Here is a 20,196-nt window from a genome sequence, read left to right on the forward strand (position 1 = left end):
ACCTTTCATGAAATGGGTAGTTTATTACTGGTGGCTGGTGAAAAATCAACAGATTTATAGTGGAAAAGGCTGTCTTGCATGTAAGCCTAACTGTATACTATGCTATAGCTGAAAAACAGGATTTAATTTAATTATTAAACATGTTAATTCCTTTGAAATCTGAACAATTTTAGCTGACTTTCTGGTTTCTTATCTGGGTATCCAAACTTGGGAGAAATGTGATGTACAGTCCCCTGTAACACTGAAAACTGATGACTTATTTTTCCAGCACAAATTTGTCCTGGTAGCTTGAACTATGCTGAACAGGACAAAAATTCAAAAAGTTGGTTTCCTTCCCTGTAATTTCTCCCAGTTCCTCTGAATTTTCATCTAGTGCTTCATGCTTGACTAAAGCATAACTTTGTTTTGGCAGAGCACACAGAGGAAATCTAAATTTCTTCTAAAGGGAATTGGAGATACCTCTCTTCCTGAGAGTGAATGAATTAAGTCTAGGTTTTGGCATTATTTTAAATCATCAGTTAGTATTATTTTTCCTCTAATTTTCCATTTTTTCTTTCCTCTCTGTGAATGTTCCTTTTCTTTATATTTATTTCTTTTTGATTTCTGTCCACCACAGGGAAAAATGACTGAAGAACCAGTTGTTTTCATCGTATTAAAATATTAATCCAAGTTTAAAGACTCCTTTACACAAGTTTTTACTGACATTATGAGTTTCTTGCATCAGCATAGACCACATCCTTTCATATAATCCTAGCTGCAAGTACTTTTATAGTGCTCCCTGTGTCTACACTCTAGCAGAGGTACTGTTGAAGCTCTACCTCCTTTTTCATGAAATGAGTGTACAAATGGAGCATTTCAAATCCAGCAACAGTACTTAAAAGGATAATTGCCTCTCCCATAAATGAGTGTTAGGCTCTTTCAGGTGTGATTCAGCTCACTGCTCTGTATCACTTAGCCTCCAAATTGTCTTAAGCAAATGCAGTGGGAGGAGGTTAAACAGTTCAAATCATTTGTCTCTGTCAAACTGGCTGATTTATCTATGTGATTGGAGGTCCATGACCAGAACTGTCAGCAGAAGAGAATCAGGTAGGTGTAGTAACCTTTCCTTCTGGCACCTCTGGAGTATGTTCATCTACAGCTCAAATCCTTTACTTTCTACAACTGAACCTGAAATGCCTACCTTGTTTTTTAACCTCACTTAGCGAATGCAGCTGCTCCACATATTGGTATCTGTCCCTGGAGTTCACAGTTGTTGGGGCCCTTTCAGAATCAGCTGGAACCTTCTCCAGGTAATGTACATTTTCACAGACTAAAGGAACGTAAGGATTTCGAAGGTTGTGTACCTGCCAGGAGGTGAGTTAACCTTGCCTCAGAACTGTTTGCAGTGTTAGGTTTGTGGTTGAACTCGATCATCTTAAATGTCTTTCCCAGACAGAATGATTGTAGAAATGGGTTCCATTTCCCATCTTCCCCATCTGCACTCATGATGCTTATGTCTGCTGCACTTCTTACAACCAAAATGCAATAGCCTATCCTATGTATCCTGTGCAATGGAGCTTTGAGTTTGTCCCGTGAGATAACCTGCAGGATCTCCTGCTGTTCAGTTTCAGAGCCAGGGCTGACATCAGGTTTTTGTCTATAGACTTGGTCCACCACCATGGGGTAGAGGGGCTGAGTCACCTTATGAAAGCCAGTATTCCTCCTTCAGGGAGACACCACAGATGGCATCAGCTCCTCTAGACCACATGCCGTGGGGCAATGATCACAACAGCCAACCTGTTCCACCGAGCTAAGAGGACCCAGTAACCCCTGCAGTGAGGCAGGTGAAAATGAAAGTCCTCATAAAAATGGAAGAAAGATAAGCATCTGCAGTGCTCTTTAAAAGATGAACACAAGTAGAAGCAAAGGGGCAAAGTAGAAGCAAAGGTGTCTTGAGAAGAAAAAAGTCTGAGCTGTGCAGTGTCTGGAAGGGGGCTGAACCATGAAGGATTTGAAAGCTCATGGTCAACAGAGGCAGGGAACTGTGTTCAGAGGTGGTTTTTATTCTGAGGACCTGTGACAATCTTTTGATGCATCTAAATGGATAGGTGATCCATTTATATATACTCTCCTAGTGCTGAACATGGCTTTGGGGTTTGGTTGGTTGATTTTTCATGGAAAATACAATGTATTGAACCAAAAGGTTAAACCAAAAACTGAAACAGTGCAGCTGGGAGGAAAACATGCTCAGGCTTATGGGAATTTGAAGGATTCATTGTTGATGTAGAGACACAGCATTTGGCTTAGAGGGCAGAGCAGAGAGGGCACTCCTGAAGAGCCTGGTCTAAGAAAGTGTGCACAGAGCAGCAGACGTCTGGCTGTGGTGACTGAGGGATTAGGGCACATTCCTCAGTTTGCTTTATTACATTTAAACACTGTCAGGCAAATATTGTTGCCAAGACACAGTCCATAGTGTGAGGAAGAGGTGATGCATACTCCCCCCAGGATATATGGCAGCTTTTAAGGAAGTGGGTTCAGTGTTTGACCCAAAAATGGCAAATGGTGTTTCTAACAAAAGGGAATCACAGTAGGTCTGTGGTTCTCTTTTTAGACTCTATTTTGCATGAGATGCTCCAGTAGGAGAAGAGAGTTGGATGGATCCCTACAGCAGCAGGTGGGAATTAATCCCTAACCTCTAAACCTTAGCCTGTTAATTTTCTATAGATTTGAGACAGGAAACTCTCTAATGCCATGTTCAGTGTCTGCTGCAGTATTTGTTCCAAACTGGTATTTCTGAATGGCTTAAATATGACTGTCAAATCCAAAACTGCTATTGAGTTCGAGGAATCTTATACTTAGTGTATGAATGTCTTTAACACAAGCATTGCCAAACCTGCCTCATTCAAAAAAAGGAATTCACAGGTAAGGGGTTTTTATTTTTAGCTTTCAGGGAATACAAGGAGCTGGCAACCAAAACAGCAACAGATGGGAATCCTGTTGTGTCTGCTCAGGAAGAACATTCAAAGGCCTTGGGCCATCTTTAAATCTCAGCAATCCTAATGAGCTTTTGGTCACATTTTGGAATATGTGACCACCTAAAAACAGTTGGTTAAAAAAAATCAAGCAAACAGTGTAGAAAATGAATGGTCTTTTTAAGGTCATTTCCCTCTCTGCTAGCAACTGTTTCTTCAGGATGAGAAAACAGACTTTCAAATAGAAAATAAGCTGAAACGGTTTCATGGATTTTGCCTGTATGTTTCTGCAGCTGAGCAGCAGCAGATGTGCTGGATGGAGAATGCTCTGGGCAGACTGTGAAAATTGGGCAGATACCACATCCCAACAGCCACTTACTGTTGCGTCCCTTCTGGTAAAACTGGAAGGCTTTCCTCCTCACCTCTCAATGCAGTGAAAACAATGTCAGCAGTGCCAAGGAGCACTCAAAATAATTGCTTTGATCTGTAACCAAACTCTCCTGACAGTAGCCTCGTCTGTCTTGCTCCCTAATGCTGCCACCTCTCAGTTGGGTACCTGCTGGTGTTAGACAGGGAGCAGTCCAGTGCTCCCCTGCATCCTTATGTTTCTGCTGGCAGCGATTCAGTGTCCGGCCCGTCCTTCACACAAAACCTTTGGAAATCCTGTGAACACTGCAAGATGACAGCCCTTACCACAAGGGCCCTTGGTGCTTAAAAATGTCCCTAAACTCCTCACCTCCCCAGTTCAATTTGTTCAGCTTTCTAGAACACCACCATGGTGAAGGGAGGCTTCCCATATGGATTTTAGCTGGTTTGTGTCCTCCTTTATTTATCAATAAATTTTTCGTAGACCTTTGCATTTTGTCCTATGCTGATTCTTGCTGTCATTTCTGAAGACTGTCCACTGTGCCCCCAGGATCTTTTTTATGAGTGGCAATCGCTTATCACTGCATAGGTAATTAGGACTGTCCTCCTTCCCCGGACACCACCCTATGCTCATCGTTACAGCGTGTCCCTGTCGTTTTGTCACTCAGCGCTGTAACCATTAGGGTTAGCCAGCTTTCACCCTGAGTATCGCGAACAACTTGGTGGGTCACCAAATTCCATCATTTCACTGCTCATTCTCTTTTTCTGGAAACAGTCTGAAAATACTCAGGCTCCAGAACGAATCCTTCCAGAGAAAACGTGTGGGAAAGTGGAGAATCTCTCGGTATATTCCTACCTTCACTGTGTTCTCCTTCAGCGTCTCACTTCCTTGCAGCTAAGATGATCTGAAAGCCTTTGGTGAAGGGCTCCATGAAAAGTCCCTCAAACTCCTGCCCCATTGACCGAGCAGCTTTCCGCCCGTGCCCAGGGGCTGGAGGGAAGGCGGACACGGCCCTGGGGATCCCGCCCGCTCGCCCCCCGGCCGGTTCCAGTTTGGCCTCGGCTGCCGAGACCCGACTCGAGGTGCCCCGACACCGTGGGGCTGTGAATATGGGCCTGGGGAGGGCCGGCTGGGTTCCGCAAGCAGCTGCACCGAGGCCGGGCAGAGACACGGGGAACAGCCGGGAGCAGCGCGGTCCGCGGCGGGCAGGGTGGGCTCGGCGCTGCTCCGGGCTCGGCGCTGCCCCGGGCTCGGCGCTGCCCCGGGCTCGGCGCTGCCCGTGCCGGGGCCGCCAGCGCCGGGAGGCAGTGCGGGCTCGCTCCCTGCGCCGCCCGCCCGCCCCTGCTCGGGGTAATCATTAACCGGGCCCGGCCGCCGGCACCGCGCCGCGCATCGCCGCCCGCACTCGCCAGGGACCGGCGGCCGGGCACGAACAGACCCCGCCGCCCGTCCCCAGCCCCCGGCATCGCCAGGGCACCGCGCCGGGGGCCGGCGGCCGCGCAGCCATGGAGGGCGAGGCGAACGGGACCCTGCACCCGTCCTGCGACGCCAGAGAGCCGCCCTACTCGGAGGAGCTTCTCCGGAGTAAGTGTGGGGCGGGAGGAGAGGGGGCTGCCCGCTGCCGGGGGGTGCCTGCGCCCGCCGGACACCCGGGAGCGGCCCCTGCCCGGCAGCGCCCTCGGCGGCCGCCCGCGACGGGATGTCGGGGGCTCTCCCTGCTCTGCCTGTACCCCTGTCCCTGCCCGTGTCTCTGTCCCTGGCTATGCCCCTGTCCCTGCCTGCACCCCTGTCCCTGCCTGTGCCCCTGTCCCTGCCCGTCCCTTTGTCCCTGTCCCTGCGTGCCCCTTCGCCGTTCATTCCCCGGCGAGGAAATCCCCGAGCAGAGGCCGGCATCCAGCTCTCCCGGCCGATCCTCCGCCTGTCTGGGGGCCGAGCTGGCTTCGGGGCAGGGTGAGAGCAGAGCACGGCCCCAGCCCAGGGCCGGGGGGATGTCACAGAACGGGGCGGTCGGGCTGGAGCGCCGGGGCCGCCCTGGACCTGCGAACCGAGCGCTGAACCGGCCCCTGGAGCTGCGCCGGGTCTCAGGCTCCGTCCGGTGAGATTTAAGGAGTGGAGATGTCCACTGAGACCTGCACTGCCCCGCCTGCAGCCAAGTCTGGAAGTGCTGGGGTTTTTTGAAGCATGTTAGGTTAAAGAGGCTGGGGCAGAGGCTCTGCTTTCCCTTTGGATAGGCTGCGGGTCCGGCAGGAGTTAGTACTGATGATGAACATGAACTTCTCCTAAATTAAGCATGGCTCCAGTGCAGTGCCTTTTTTTGTCTCTGGAAACACATCCCTTGGGAGAAAATGCACTTCAGCCATCAGTTGTGGGTTAAACTGATATCCATACCCAGTGTCAATGGAGACATAAAACCTATCACCTATGGGTAAATGTTGATATCCATATGCAGCTTTAAGGGAGGAGCAAAAAAGATTCTGGTGAAGACACCAGGTTTTATCTCAGGCTTGGTATATCAGGGGCCTTTCCTTACATTGTTTGCATGCCCTACACAATTCCACCGAGTTTCTAGGTTTGCCTGCCTAGGGAAGTTACATGTAACATGCCTATGAACATATGATGGAAGCAGACAACTAATACGGAGTGAATACATGTTTGCTTGTAGCCTGTCCAGAAAAGTTCCCAGATTATGTATTCATTTCTGCTACATCTTTACATTCACCTAAGGATATTTGTCCTGGAAGTCCCCTTTCTGAAAGGAACGGTTGTAAAATGATTTAAACAGGTGAAGGCGTATTCTTCCTGCCTGCTGTCTGTGGATCCTGGAAAGATTTAGTCATGAACTTCAGTATTTGTATGGTTCTGTGGAGTCAGTGGTCTCTGCCTGTGTAACTAGGGATGAATGCAAGTATTTGCAGGAATATTTGCAGGTGAATTGCATCACCTTCAGAGATGGTGCTGTTACATTAATGTCTGAAAGGCTTATGAAATAAACCAGAACTGTCTGTTTTCTTTTCTCTCTCTCTCTCTGCAGGCCTTGACCTACCAGGGAGATTTCTCTTTGCAATCTTGACTCTGATGACGCTCATTGCCATTCTGGTGTTTATAGAGGAAGCAGTCTACATCTACAGGAAAATCCCCTCCTCCAAAAGATCAATCATAATTTGGATTAATGCTGCAGCTCCAGTAAGTTAGCATAGAAACAAGATAAAATTCAATGTTGAAAATAGTGCTTCCCTGAAAATCCACAGAAGCTACATGAGATTTATCTCTGCCCTTCATACAACCTTCCTTTTCTCTGTAGGTGATCTCTACTACTTCATGTATTGGCATGTGGGTTCCTCGCTCAACAATGTTTACAGATTTCACAGCAGGAATGTGAGTATTCTGTTTCTTTCTAGGTGTTGCTCCAAACTCTGCATTTCTTCCCTTTAAACATCTGCTGCTCTTGGTAACACAGTCATTCTATAAATTTAACAATTCAGTAATTTTTTTGTTTGAGTTAAAATCCCTTGGCAGCTCTTTCCTGGGAGGTGGAAAATGCTGAAACAGTTCCCAGTGCTGCAGTCCCCCAGTGTGGGAACGTCAGTATGAAGGATCTGTGACTCGCATGTAATTTATTCCTTGGATTGACAGTCTCTTTGGAGCAGTAGTCTGTCTTTCCTCTCTCTGCATGTCATGTGGAACGAGAGTCTGGTCTGTGACTTCTTCCCTGCACTTTTACTTATGATGAGCCTTTGGAGGTCCATTATTAATGATGCTAAGTGAGCCCCCAATGAGTATATCAATGTAAAAATGTTCCACAGTTGTCCTGATAAAAGCACTTTTTGTGTGAGCATGACAGCTCTGGCATGCACAGAGAAGAAGGGAGAAATGTGGTCCCTGCTTTCTGGAGGTGATGGCACAGCCCTAGTGGGCAGGACCAAGTAGGGGTGTGCCGTGGCCCTGAGCACTCCACATCTGGAGATGAGTAGAAGAGAAGGGACGACACAGTAACAGAGAACCCTGTTGGCATGCAGCAGTGTTTGCAGGTAGTGCAGATTGCCAGAAACTTCCAGCAACCCAGTCCTGTGGCACTTCAAGCATGTTTAAATTCCCCTTTCTCCCTTGCCCAAGCTGCAGGCAGTGCAGAAAAGGACCTCTTTTATTGATTGGATTTCCATGTTTGGTGGCATAATCTGTAGTTCCTGGGTAGGGTTGACAATGTGCAGCTGGGGAAGGAGGGAGAGGTGGGGTTGCAGCAGTCGCTGCTTTGTCTGCAGAGGAACCACACCCTGCCTGGGCCAGCATATTCAGTGATAGCTATTTATGTGAACCTAGCCATGTTTGTTGGTTCAAAGCCATGTTTGAGGAGGAAGAGGACCTGTTCTAAAACGTTTGGACTAGCCAGAACTAGATAGCTTATGGAAAAATACAGCCAAAATGACTGGGGTCAGGAAAGCCTGTGCTTTAATACTGACCCTGCCACCAGCCAGCAGAGCGGTTTTGGGAAATTCCACCCCTGCTCTGTGCCTCAGTTTATTCCTCTTTCAGTGAGGTTAGGGCCATTCTGGTCCTCCAAGGTGATAGAAAGCAGAAGGTGTCTCACAGATGGAGCTGTGAATTTTTGTTGATTGCCAAGCATAAGCTGTAAAAACCCTGTACAGAAGGTGGCACTGGCCTGCACAGGCATATGAGACACACAGGCAAGCTTCAGCTGGAATTCTGTTCCTCTCCTAGATTTTTTGCCATAGTTATCCACAAGTTCCTGATGATGATGATTAAAGAGTGTGGAGGCCAGAAGGTGCTCCTAAGGAGGTTTGAAAATGGTCGCTTCACCATCAGCACCGGCCCCTGCTGCTGCTGCTGCCTCTGCCTCCCTCGTGTGCCCATCACCAGGTGAGTCCCCCTTTCAGATTTCCCAGCTTGAAAATGGCTGCTGGAAGTCAGCCAGCTTGGCAGGGCCAGGGTTATAGCAAAGCTTCCCAAAAGTCAGTCTCAGGCCATCTCAAGCTGTCTCTTTTAAACAGCATCATCACTTTGAGACTGTACATCACCACTAATTTATTTTGTATCTATAATGCAGAGGTGTGTGGGAGGAGAAATTTCTACTCTAGAAAACCTAATAATTGATGTTTCAGTTTATTTTCATTCCAGAAGGGAACAAATATCTTGAGAATGGGTATTTTTCACAAGCAGAATTGTCAAATGGAGGCTCTCTTGATAGAAATTTTCTCACTTTGATAAAATTGAAACGTTTCATTCTGATTTTGACTTTACTTGAGAATAAAATATTGTTTAGAACATAAAGTAGATGTAATTCTTGTAAAGCTTTGTTCTCAATGAAGTGGCATTGTCTGGTGAGGCAAAAGCAGAAGTTTTCTTCTTCTAAACATAGTAGTAAAGCTTCTTTGAGAAGTGGGGTCAGGATGGAGAGCTACAGGAGCCAACATACTGTAACATAAACCTGTCCTCCTTTGAGCATTTCCTGGTGGAGCTCCTCCTCTGGTTAGTGTCACCATGTCATTTATACACCAGTCCACAGCCTGGAAGCCTTGTGTATTTCCCTGAGCTTTCCTACTGCCATAGAGCATGAGACTGTTTCTCTCATTGTAAGCAAAGTCTGGGGGACTAAACTTACAAAAGACACTTTTCTATGAGAGTGTGGACTTTAGTGTCAAAGGGTCCTAGGGTAGTGTACAATCTGTTTAAAGAAAAGCATCAAACAGAACGCAGTATAGTGGTTTCTGATGCATTTTCAAAAATTCTAATTTTTTATTACAATATCTTTTCCTTGAACTGCCTCATTTGGTATTAGAATTTAAACTTCAGTTTCCACCATTTTATTTTAATAGAGTAACACTAAATATTTACATGGAGGGGATATGAAGAAGAAGAGGTAGTAAACCAACCAACAATGCACCTTCATCTGTTTTTCTTCCCATGTCTGTTACCCTCTGTATAGGTTGTAGTAGCTGGGAGCTTGGGAGAGGATCCCCTACTCTGCCTTGCTGTTGTTCAGCCCAGTGGCAGCTTCTGCAGGATGATGTCAGTTTATATGGGGTCATTTCAGGATCTAGGCAGTGCCTACTACTGCTGGCAGGAATGACAGCTGTCTGTTTAAAATTAAAAAAGGCTTTTTGCTGTGCAGGGGGCTTAGGCCTCCTTCTTCAGTGTCTGCACCACAGGGAAACCCACCTGCTCTCTACTTCTAACCTCTAGCCTTTTCCCATTGCAGGGTACCTTTTAAAAAAAAAGATATTGGCAAGCTATATGAGAGAAATGTCATGTTCCTCATGTTTCTTCCATATGTATCTTATGGGGAAACAGGGAGCTACCCCAAGGGAGGGATTAATTATTAAAAAAAAAAAAAAAAAATCGGCAGTCCTGGGGAAAATAACAAGGTACAGGTGAGGCAATGTAACAATTCATGCCATAGGGAGAGGTGTGGCAGAAGAGATCTGGTGATTAGTAAAGACAGGCCCATGTTAACAAGGGAAACAACTCGTGGCATTGCAGTGACTGCACTGTTTGTCACATGTATTATTCTTTACAGCCCTCTGGGAATAATAAATCTTTGAAGAGGCACACACTGAGTGGCTGGCCCATTGCAGGTCTTTCCACATGTGTTTGTGCTGTTGATAATCTTGTGGTTATTAGCTACATTCATGGAGCGATTCCTATAATTCCTGGTTCATGGCTATATCCTTTAGCCCACTAAATGGCAGCCTGTTGTCTATGAGACACCTCTGATGGCAGTGTCAAGGGCCCAAGGAACTCCAGTGAAAAAAAAACCACTGAAAATATGGGAAATAATGCATGGTGACAGACTAAACAAGGCAGCTGTAGCAGCTGCAACTTCTCCTGTGAAAGCTGCAGGAGAGTTCAGGTCAGTCAGCTTTCATGGCCTCTGTTAGAAAGTTCATCTGCCCCTTTCCTGGAGGCCTTTAGTGCTCTCTGGCCAAGTTACAGGTGTGTTCTGGACCCACTTCATACTGGCAGAAGTGCAGGAATCCTGAGCTGTCCTGCTGGCCTTGTGCAATTTGCCGAGTGAGAGACTGTTCCTTTGTTCTGTTAGACTACAGAGGAGCAAACCCTGATGCATACATGGTACTGTTCATGATGCCTGAAAAACTACCAGTCCTTTCACCCAGGACTGTGTGATTCCCTTTCTTGACCTACCACAGGACTAGGAAGTGGTTGAACAGACTGATTTGTCCAATTTCATGGGAGAACTGAAATAACAAGGCAACAAGGCAAGAGCAAATGGCATCATTGTTCAGAAACCGGTTATGCAGCTGCTGTCTCCCTGGCTGGCTTCAGGGCAGAGAAAGACATCATGTTTTGCCCAGCTTTGGTTAGTACGTACTTGCTGCAGAGCAGGAAAAGTACTATTTTTGTAGAGACTTTATTAAATAAACATTGGGAAATTCTTGGAAATATTTTCTAATCTTGAAACTGTTCCTCCCCAGACTTTAGCCACATGCTACAGGAGTGGAAAAGTTTTGCAGTTGACAGTATCCAGAAAATGTTATTAAGGTTGCTAATAAGATCTTGGCCTATCTAATTTACTCTATTTTATTTTTTTGGCCAGGCAAACCCTCTTTTGGCTGAAGCTGGGCACCTTTCAGTTTGCTGTCTTTCGGCCTGTGCTTGTATTTTTATCAATAGTGCTTTGGACTAATGGCAATTACGCCCTTAATAATGTAAGTAACTATTTTAATCAGAGATGGTTCTCAAAATCCTTAAGTTTTAGGGTGGATGTAACTACCTTAGCCTACAACTAAACTGTGAAATCTGGGCCCACTTCCAAATGAATCCTTACTGTATTCCTTTGAGACCCTGAAGCATATAATTTCTGGCTTCCTCGACTCTCTTGGAAAGAAATTGGGCATCAGGGAGGGTTGGGCAGCAGATTATGCTCCAATACATCTCCCACCTTGTATGATTAGAATATCAGGACTGCAAGTTGCCCTGTGGGATGTATCTGCCCTGTTTTGTAAAGTACAACCTTAAGAAACAAGTGTATGTACTGGCATGTTAACAGGAAGCCTAATTCTATGTTTTTCATCAAGTCATGGTGATTTTTATATCTGTGTAAAATAAAAAGATAGTGCTGTACTTCTGCTTTGTACCATGTAACCTGCAAGATGATGGAGAAATCTGTATCTCATAATGATTAGGCAGCTCTTGGATAACTCAGACTAAAAGTAGAATTTTTGTTGTTGTTCATGTTATAAAATGAATGACCCACCTGAGACGTCAGGCTGAACATGCTCTCATGAGCTGTTGAGCATTGCCAGGTGCTGCTGGGTTCTCTGAAAAGGCACACACTCTCTGGCTGGCAATTGCAACATTGAGGGGTTGTGTCACTTGGCACCTCCCCAGGCTGAACACATCTCTGTGTTGGTGCCTGCAGGAGGAGAGCCTGTGCCAACACTCCAGTTGGTACTGGGCAGTTTCCCCATGCAAAACCTGGCAAATGCTGCTGCCCCCAGCTTTCATGGAGGTAGAAAAAGGCATTTTAACATCATCCAGTTCACAACTTCTTCCTGGAAACTCTAAAGTAAGGTTGGATAAGGTTGTGTGATTTGCTTCTCAGTTGTCTCCCAAAGGACCTGCACTGTGGATCAGCTGCTTCGTTGGTGCCCTCACCCTTTTTGCTCTGTGGGCAGTAGGAATCATGTTTCGAAAAGTCAGGATTCTCCTTAAGTGTAAGAACATTATCCCAAAGTTTGCTCTTTATCAGGTGAGAACTTTAATATTTCTGGTAAGAGTTTCTCTTAACTGTTGATACTATTTTGCCTCTCCAGTTCTTGCTCCTTTGTTGAAAATTTATGGTATTTTTTCCCATTAAATACACTGTGCAAAGCCATATTTTTACCTGATTAAAGCTGCATCCCTTTGAAGCACTCTCCTTGGCTCCTATTCAGTTTCACTTTGAGCCAATTTACCTCTAGTCTCCCAGGAGTGCTGGAGATATGAAAGCCATGTAAAACCTATTTATCTTCAGAACACTGAAATCACAACAGCACTTTCTGTGGGGCTTGAAGGAAGCTTTGTAGATGTGGTATCCTGAAATGCAATGTTAAAATGCTGGTGTGTACCTCAGAGAGGATATGTTGCATTGTGCAGGCGGCTGTTGTTTGAACTGTTTCAGCATTCCACAATGTGCTGTTTTAACAGTATTTTTTGGCCATTCTGCACTTCAGAATTAGATAATAGTGAAAATACTGGCTGTGAATCATTAAATAGTAAGGAACAGAACCATCGGTTAGACTGAAAAGGCACAGGGACAAGACCATCCTCTTCCACATCACTCTGAATAGAATCCAGCGGAATCCTTGGATATGTGTCCTTCTTGAACAGCACGTACATCAAAGCTGGGGCACTGAGGTTAGGTAAATCATTAAGCACTTATAAAGGCAGTAAACAGGATGGTCACACCTGCAGAGCTGTGTTAGGGTGAATTCAGGTTTGGAATGGCAAACTGCTGATGTGAGGGCTTGGACTCAGGCAGTTCCAGCAGCTGGAGGGGCACCTGGAAAACTCCATGGCAGCGAAGGTTTGGCTCAATATAATGTGATGAGCAAGTGGTGGTTGCTGAACTCAAGCTGTGGAGAGTCCCTTGTACCTTCTGGCAAAGAATCCAGTCTCATATCATTTGGGGACTACAACATCTCCCTGCTGTGACAAAAAGAGGAGACAACAGGAAAAATGTTCTTTGAGTCTTTCTTTGATTAAGGAAGAACTTAAGCTCATGAGTCAAATTAACCGGCATTTTTTAAACCTTGTTACCTATTATTCAGAACTCAGTAGTATTTGAAATCCCTGCAGGGAGGTCTGTATATAATGTATCTCCCAAATGAAGGGCTGAGAAGAAATATTTTTCAAGTCCAGGATTAATTTAATACTCCTATTCAGAGCAATATCATCCTGACCTTAAGATGAAATCTGCAGAATGGCAGGCACCCTGCTGGGTAGATGGGGGGAAAGAGAGGCCAAGCAAGGAGGAATGAGGCATAAGAGGTTCTGGTATGAAAGCAGAATTGTTGTGTGAACTATAAACCCCTTTCTGGTAGCTAAGGCATTTGTTTTCCCTTTCTGGTGCAGTTTATTGTCATTCTGAACCAGCTGCAGACCACTATTATCAACATATTCGCTACACAAAAAATCATTCCCTGTGCTCCACCACTCTCCTCTAAAGCAAGAGGATCATGTAAGTTTTTTTGGGGGGAGAATGTTCTTCATTTACTTATAAAAGTACCAGTTCAGTGTTGCTAATGGCAATCTCTGGTGTTTTCCCAAAATACAAATTTCATGGTATCACTAGCTTTTGGAGAATGTCATTTTTTAGTTTAAAAACAGGAAGAAAAGTTTTATAGCTGTCATGGTCATAGAGAACAACTTGATAATGAGAACTCCTGGAATCAGAAATGAGAGCAAAAGAAATCAACCTGCATAATTACTGTTAAATCACTTGTGTTTTGGATGCATAATTTATTGCACATTTATTGATGGGCAATACTGGAATTCTGTAACTGATGTCATTGCTGAGTGTGAGAGACATGGGGACAGGATGATAGAGTTTGTTCCTTTTGCACACATGAAAATTAATAAGCCAATTTCTCATTTCTTGTCTGATCATAATTTCCCCTTTTGGGGACTTTTCTTTGTCTCCCTTCTTCTTTTTTTGGCAGATATAGCCCAGCAGCTGCTCATCATGGAAATGTTTCTGATAACTGTAGTCTCAAGGGTTGTCTATCGGAGAAAATACCATGACCTAGAGCCTCCAGAGTGTGTGGCTGAAGAACCTGGGGACAAGAAGGAGACTCCTAAGATTATCCTGAATGGTGCAGTTGTTGAAGATGGATTGCCAAAGGTTTAGAAGCCTCCTGTGCTCCTGTTATGCAGGAGCTGTAAGATCAGCTTGAGGCACTTTCATATTCTCGCACCAAAAATAGGCACTGCCCATGTTGGAACAACTTCTGGCATAAATGCCTGTGAGCTGAAGTACTGAAAGGACCAGTAAAGATAATCCTGTTGATTCTCCAGCAATGTATGCATGCTGTGAGTGTTTTCACACCATGTAATTTACTAAGATTTTATACCATTTTATACTGTTACTGGGAACTTGATGGTGCCAAACTCTCTTACCATATGATTTTATTTTTTTTTTTTTTAGCTATTAGAATGGCAATGATTTAGAGTTAATTCAGAGTAATTGTTTTTAATCTTTTTTGACTTTTAAAAATCTCATTTCACCCTGGATTGCTGTCACATGTCCAACACAGCATTTTTTCATGCTTCCTCCATTACAATAGATCATCTCTCACTCTATACCATCGATGCCTTGGGAAGGCTGACCTGAAACAGAGACTGGATAGAGTTAGAGAATAAAATAGGTATTTATTCAAAGGCCTCTAGGATACACCTTGGGCAGAAGAGGGCCTGGCCAGGGCTACACCCTAGGTGGACTGAGAATGGTCACAAAATGCCCGACTGGTCATGAAGTCTTACATTTTTTTAAGTTTTGGCCAATATTGGGGTTTAATTGTCCAATTTACAGCCTCAAGTTGTGAGGTCTCATCCTTCTTGTTCCTCCCTTCAGTCCACTGTTGTTTGTACTTTCGGGCCTGAAAGTTGTCCTTGGTCTTCAACAGGAAAAGGATTTGTTTTGTCTACCTACTCTGTGAAGGGAGTTCACTGGCACTTAATATGAGGCTCAGAACTACACAGTTAGGCAGCACAGAATCTGAAAAACAAGAAAGTTAAAACTTAAGGTGTCACCATGAGCTCACCATAGCTAATTCTGATCAGTAAATACAGTTTTGTGTGTTTGTTCTGAAATCCCCAAACCTATGTGGGCTCTCCATCTACAGAAACAATGATCCTTGGCAATTCACCTCCTAAATTGGTAAATACTCAGTTACTGTTTGTACATATGTCAGGTGTTCTTCCTGTGGACAGCAGGTTCTCTGTCACCAGCCTGGAAAAGGAAAGTAGGAGCTGAGTCTGGGATGTCTTCTGCCACTGGTCTATGGTGTTACATGGTGCTTTGGTTCTCTGCTTGGTAAAAGGGGATAATGATACTCAGGATCCTTGCACTAACAGTGACTGAGAGGACTATTGGGGTGCTGGTCACCAGCCAGCTGAACACAAGCCAGCGTGTCCCCAGGTGGCCAAGAAGGCCAATGGCACCTGGTCTGTGTCAGCAATAGTGTGGCCAGCAGGACCAGGGCAGGATTGTCCCACTGGGGAGGCCACACCTGGAATCTTTTGTTCAGGTTTGAGCCCCTCATGACGAAAAGGGCATTGAGGGGCTGGAGTGTGTCCAGAGAAGGGCAAGAGGACAAAGCTAGGCAGATGGAGTCACTGTATACTTAGGGTTGGAAGAGACCTTTAAAGGTCATCTAGTCCAAGGCCCTGCAGTGAGCAGGACATTCTCACCTAGATCAGGTTGCTCAGAACTCCATCCAGTCTGGCCTTGAATGTTTCCAGGGATGGAGCACCTGCCACCTCTCTGGGCCACCCATTCCATTATTTTATGTCTCTCACTTAAAAAATTTCTTCCTTATATCTAGTCTAAATCGACCCTCCTGTAGTTTAAAACCCTTATCCCTTGTCCTGTTGTAACAGGCCCTGCTTGAAAGGGTGTCCCCATCTTTCTTGTAGTCCCCCTTAGGTACCGGAAGGCCACAATAAGGTGGCCTCTTCCCAGAGCCTTCCCTTCTCCAGGCTGAACAGTCACATCTCCCTCAGCCTGTCTTCATAGGCTGAAGTGCTCCAGCCCTCTCATCATTTTTGTGGCCCTTCTCTGGACCCACTCCAACACACAGTGGGGCTTTATTTTTTGCTTACATTGAATTAAAACATTGCATTCCGTTTGGGAGTTGGTGGGAAATGAAATATTCTGAAAACAACTAGTGAACCACCTGAAGAAGAAATTGGGGCTGACTTAAACAAAATGTTTTCTTCTTTCTGATTGAGGTTAGAAACAATATTTTCTTAAACAACTAAAGGATTCCATTAGAGCAGAAAACTTGAATTATTTTTGTTTTGAAATGGTTGACACAATTTTTATATTTAATCTTTTTTTTTTTTTTAAAGTAGGTAGTCTGGGAAATTAATACAGATTTTTGAACTGCATTAATTTGAGAGAATCTGCACTTCTCCCTTGAAAAATAATTTATACTCTGCATTAGAGTGAGTGCATCAGAATTAACTGGGATCAGCTAACTTACTCTTAACATGAGAAATCTTCTTAATGTATTTTAACATTAGCAATACTGAATTTCATAACAGCATTGGGAATGGTTGGCTGCAAGTTCAATCAGCTTCAAAATTGGAAAATAAAATATTTTGAGTTGGTAAGGCATCTTTGTGTTTTCTGTAGTGGTTCTGCAAGGAAATGCTTTGATGGGTGGGATCTGTGGCATGGAAAAGCAGACCCTTGTGCTGTAGCATGGAGAGTGCATTTGAAAACCAATGGAGTGCGTAAGAAGTGGTGTCTGTAGGTCCAGAGGAGGCTGCTGGGGCACAGCAAAAGTCTTCACTCATCGCTGTTGGGCTGGTATCTGTCATGTCTCCGCAGTGCCTGTTAAATATATCTTATAAACATCAGTGTGGGCCTGATTTAGCTACAGGTATTGCTAGCTGTTATGTTTTTGGATAGTTATTTAGTACTGGTTGTGACCTTCATCTGACATACTTCAGCAATAAGGTGTGCTGTGGTGATTGTCAATCAGACTTGGGATTTGGCAGCAAATCTGTTTACTCCGTACAGTCACGGAGATCTCATTCCAAACTTCACTTACTTACACAGAAGCCTTTTCAGAGCAAAATTAGACATACATTTTCTTAAGTACGTGCCTAAGAACTTTCCTGAGTTACAGCCCATGTGACTGTAGCAGAATGTGTGGGCCTTATTGTTACAATTTTTGTTTTACTTTTTGTTTTTTTATTAAGATTTTATTGCTCTCCTCTGGCTCAAACCAATAGCTGTGTCCTGCCTAATTCAGGTGCCTGGAAACAGATGGCCTCCATTGCAGGATACTTTATTCAGGTACTCTTGAAATGAAAACATTGCAAGTCACCACCTCCAAGCTGGACCTTCATCAGTCTGGGGCTGGAAAAACAAAACAGAGCTGGAAATTCCTCCAGTCTCAGTTCTGATAATCATCTCTTTCAGGTCACTTTCAACTACGTGTTTGTGATTGAAGTATTTGAAAACAGTTGACAAGAGCTAGAAGATAAATTTCACAACTTGTTTTATACAGCTGTAGTAAAGTAATAAGTGTTAGGGTGACTGCATAACCTTTATGCTGTGTTTGCCTGGGATTATCGTGTGAGGAAGGGTTAAGGTAATATTATCAGTGTTTTTTGTGATTAACAATATTAAACAGAGATAAGCATACACAGAGAGGTGTGATTGAGGGTTAAGAGGCTTCAGGCACGTGGAAGTAATTCATTAGAACGTGGGAAAAGATGAGTCATGTGCTTTGGGTGTCCATGTGCTAAAATTGCAGGCAGGAGGGTGAACGCTGGCCATGAAATCTCCTGGAGTGTCAGGTAGGGGTATATAGCCCACACACAAGGGGGGGAAATCTCTAACACCTTGTAATGCTGCAGGAGTGGGTTGGTAAACAGAAGCTGCACCACGATCTTCTTTTCCACCCGTCCTCTAAGCTGTTAATTTTAAAGCAGCATTAGCTGAGTCCCTCCTGTTTCAGAACACTGTCGTGTGGGTTCCTGTTGTCTGCAGCATGGGCAGTGGCTGGAACCTTGAAGAGGTTCTCTCAGCAGACCTCCTTGAAAGGCAAGCTTTGCCATGCCTTTGTGTTTCTCATCTCTCTGGCCTCTCACCAAAGGCCTCATGACTTAATGCCCAAGGGATTTGTTTCAGGAGTTAAGAGGGTGCTCTGTTGTCTATAGAGCTTCTTATCCCTACATTCCACCCTCCAATCGTCCTGTCTGCTCCTTCACCCTCACACTTGCCTCTGCCTTGTCCTCCCTTGCTTGAGAAAAAAAACCATGTGGGTACCCATCAGGGAGGATGTGCAAGGGTGTAGGCTCATGCCTGCCATGTCCACGTAGGACAGCTAGAGCTGACTTCCTATGCAATGTCTGTTTCCGAAGACAAACCACAGAAAAAATACCCACAGCGATAGTCGTGATCCTGTGGTTCCCAGAAATGGAGCAGGGGGAAGAATTTGGGTAACATTACTGAGCTGTTAGAGAGTGTCCAAAGGAGGCCCCAGGGGTGGTGAAGGGCCTTGAGGGGAAGCCGAGTGAGGAGCAGCTGCGGTCACTTGGTCTGTTCAGCCTGGAGAAGACTGAGGGGGGACCTCACTGCAGGTATAACTTCCTCATGAGGGGAAGAGGAGGGACACTGATGTCTTCTTTGTTGTGACCAGTGAGAGGACCCAATAGAATGGCCTGAAGCTGAGTCAGGGGAGGTTTAGGTTGGATATCAAGAAAAGGTTCTTCACCCAAAGGGTGGTTGGGCACTGGAATAGGCTCCCCAGAGAAGGGCTTACAGCACCAGCCTGATAGAGTTGAAGAAGTGTTTGGACAATGCTATCAGCCACAGGGTGTGATTCTTGGGGATATCCTGTCCAGGACCAGGAGCTGGAGTTGATGATCCTGATGTGTCTCTTCCACCTCAGCATATCCTGTGATTCTGTTGGAATACAATCAATGGTAAATTGGACAAGTTAGGGCATAGGTAAGCAGTAGAGAAGCCCTGAAGACTCATGGATAACAGAGAAGACAGCATTTGCTATACACCTAATGCAAGTGCTGGAATACGTCTGTTGCAACAACTCCACCTATTCAACAATTTGAATAATTTAAAGCATTTGGTTTCTTATCCTTTCAAAAAAAGTCTGCTGCTTTTGCTGACAGCCATTTACATGTTCCTTCAGGACAGCTCATGAATCTACTTGCACCTTCTTGGCTCCCAGGTAAAATGGATGACTATTTTTAAGACACAGCTTTTTGGGGAAAAGGGTTAGATAATGTACTGACCTCTTAACTGCTTTAGATCCCCTACAAAGTGCTAGCTAGGTGATTCTAACAGTTGTCTGAATCAGCATGTTCATCTTTGTTTTAGCAAAAGGGAACCAAAGTAGGGAAATCTAGAAGACTATGTCTCTACATTGTGCTGGTTGACAATATAAAGAAAATCAAAGCGTTAGATTGAAAGAGCTCAAAACCTATTTTTGCAGAATATTTTTTCTTTCTTCCCCCCCCCCCCCCATTTCTCTATTTGTTGCCATTTCTTTGCATGCAAAAGAAATTTGTTACACCTATACTGATGCCACTTCCTGAGAAATAATTGAGCAGTTGGTGTGCTGCTTAAGTCTCAGAATAGCCTTTATTTTATTTCAAACAAGGAAAAGGAATCCCTGCTGTGGAAAGTGCACTGAAAAACTGGATTTTTCAGTGTTTAGAAGAAACATTTCTAAAGATGTTTAGAAGATTTAATTCAACAGCCTTTACATTTTTGTGGGAGAAATCAGACAAATTTTGACAATAATTTGGACAGTTTTTGTCAGTTCTAAGGAGAGGGAATTGTCCAAAGACAATTTCCTTTTCATTTTCTGGTGTTTTTTCACTTTGCAACTACACCTAGGACCCATTCTCTAAAGACCTAACTGCCCAACATCCCTCATCCAGGTAGGATCACAGCATATGTAGAGAACTAGTGGTAGGATAAAATTACTTTTGTTTTCTTTAATGCAATTTAGCAGCTGAAAAGTGTCAGTCTCCCCTCTAGAGATTCAGGCATCAGATCACAGATGTCATCTGGAAACTAAGGAACAGTTTCCACACAGGCTGAAATTGGTGCAGACATCTTGGACAACTGCTAAGCTGTGAGAAAGTGCTGCCGAGGAGAGC

General features: G+C 44.6%; 1 protein-coding gene across 2 annotated transcripts; it reads left to right on the top strand.

Moving 5' to 3' along the window:
- Positions 1-4,823: 4,823 nt before the first annotated feature.
- On the top strand, positions 4,824-16,672 carry LOC136286101 (organic solute transporter subunit alpha-like). 2 transcript variants are annotated; one of them, XM_066177515.1, is made up of 8 exons: positions 4,824-4,902; positions 6,350-6,501; positions 6,620-6,693; positions 8,035-8,193; positions 10,889-11,000; positions 11,897-12,043; positions 13,408-13,513; positions 13,995-16,672. In XM_066177515.1, the coding sequence occupies exons 1-8, from the start codon at positions 4,824-4,826 to the stop codon at positions 14,180-14,182; spliced, it is 1,017 nt and encodes a 338-aa protein (XP_066033612.1). In that variant the 3' UTR covers positions 14,183-16,672. The 2 variants fall into 2 exon arrangements, with proteins under 2 accessions (XP_066033612.1, XP_066033613.1); XM_066177516.1 differs by lacking the exons at positions 4,824-4,902; positions 6,350-6,501; positions 6,620-6,693 and adding an exon at positions 7,672-7,852.
- The last annotated feature ends 3,524 nt before the right edge of the window (positions 16,673-20,196 follow it).

Source organism: Chamaea fasciata, unplaced genomic scaffold, assembly GCF_029207755.1.
Source record: "Chamaea fasciata isolate MVZ Bird 193981 ecotype frontalis unplaced genomic scaffold, bChaFas1.0.hap1 SCAF_2, whole genome shotgun sequence".
Taxonomy (NCBI): domain Eukaryota; kingdom Metazoa; phylum Chordata; class Aves; order Passeriformes; family Sylviidae; genus Chamaea; species Chamaea fasciata.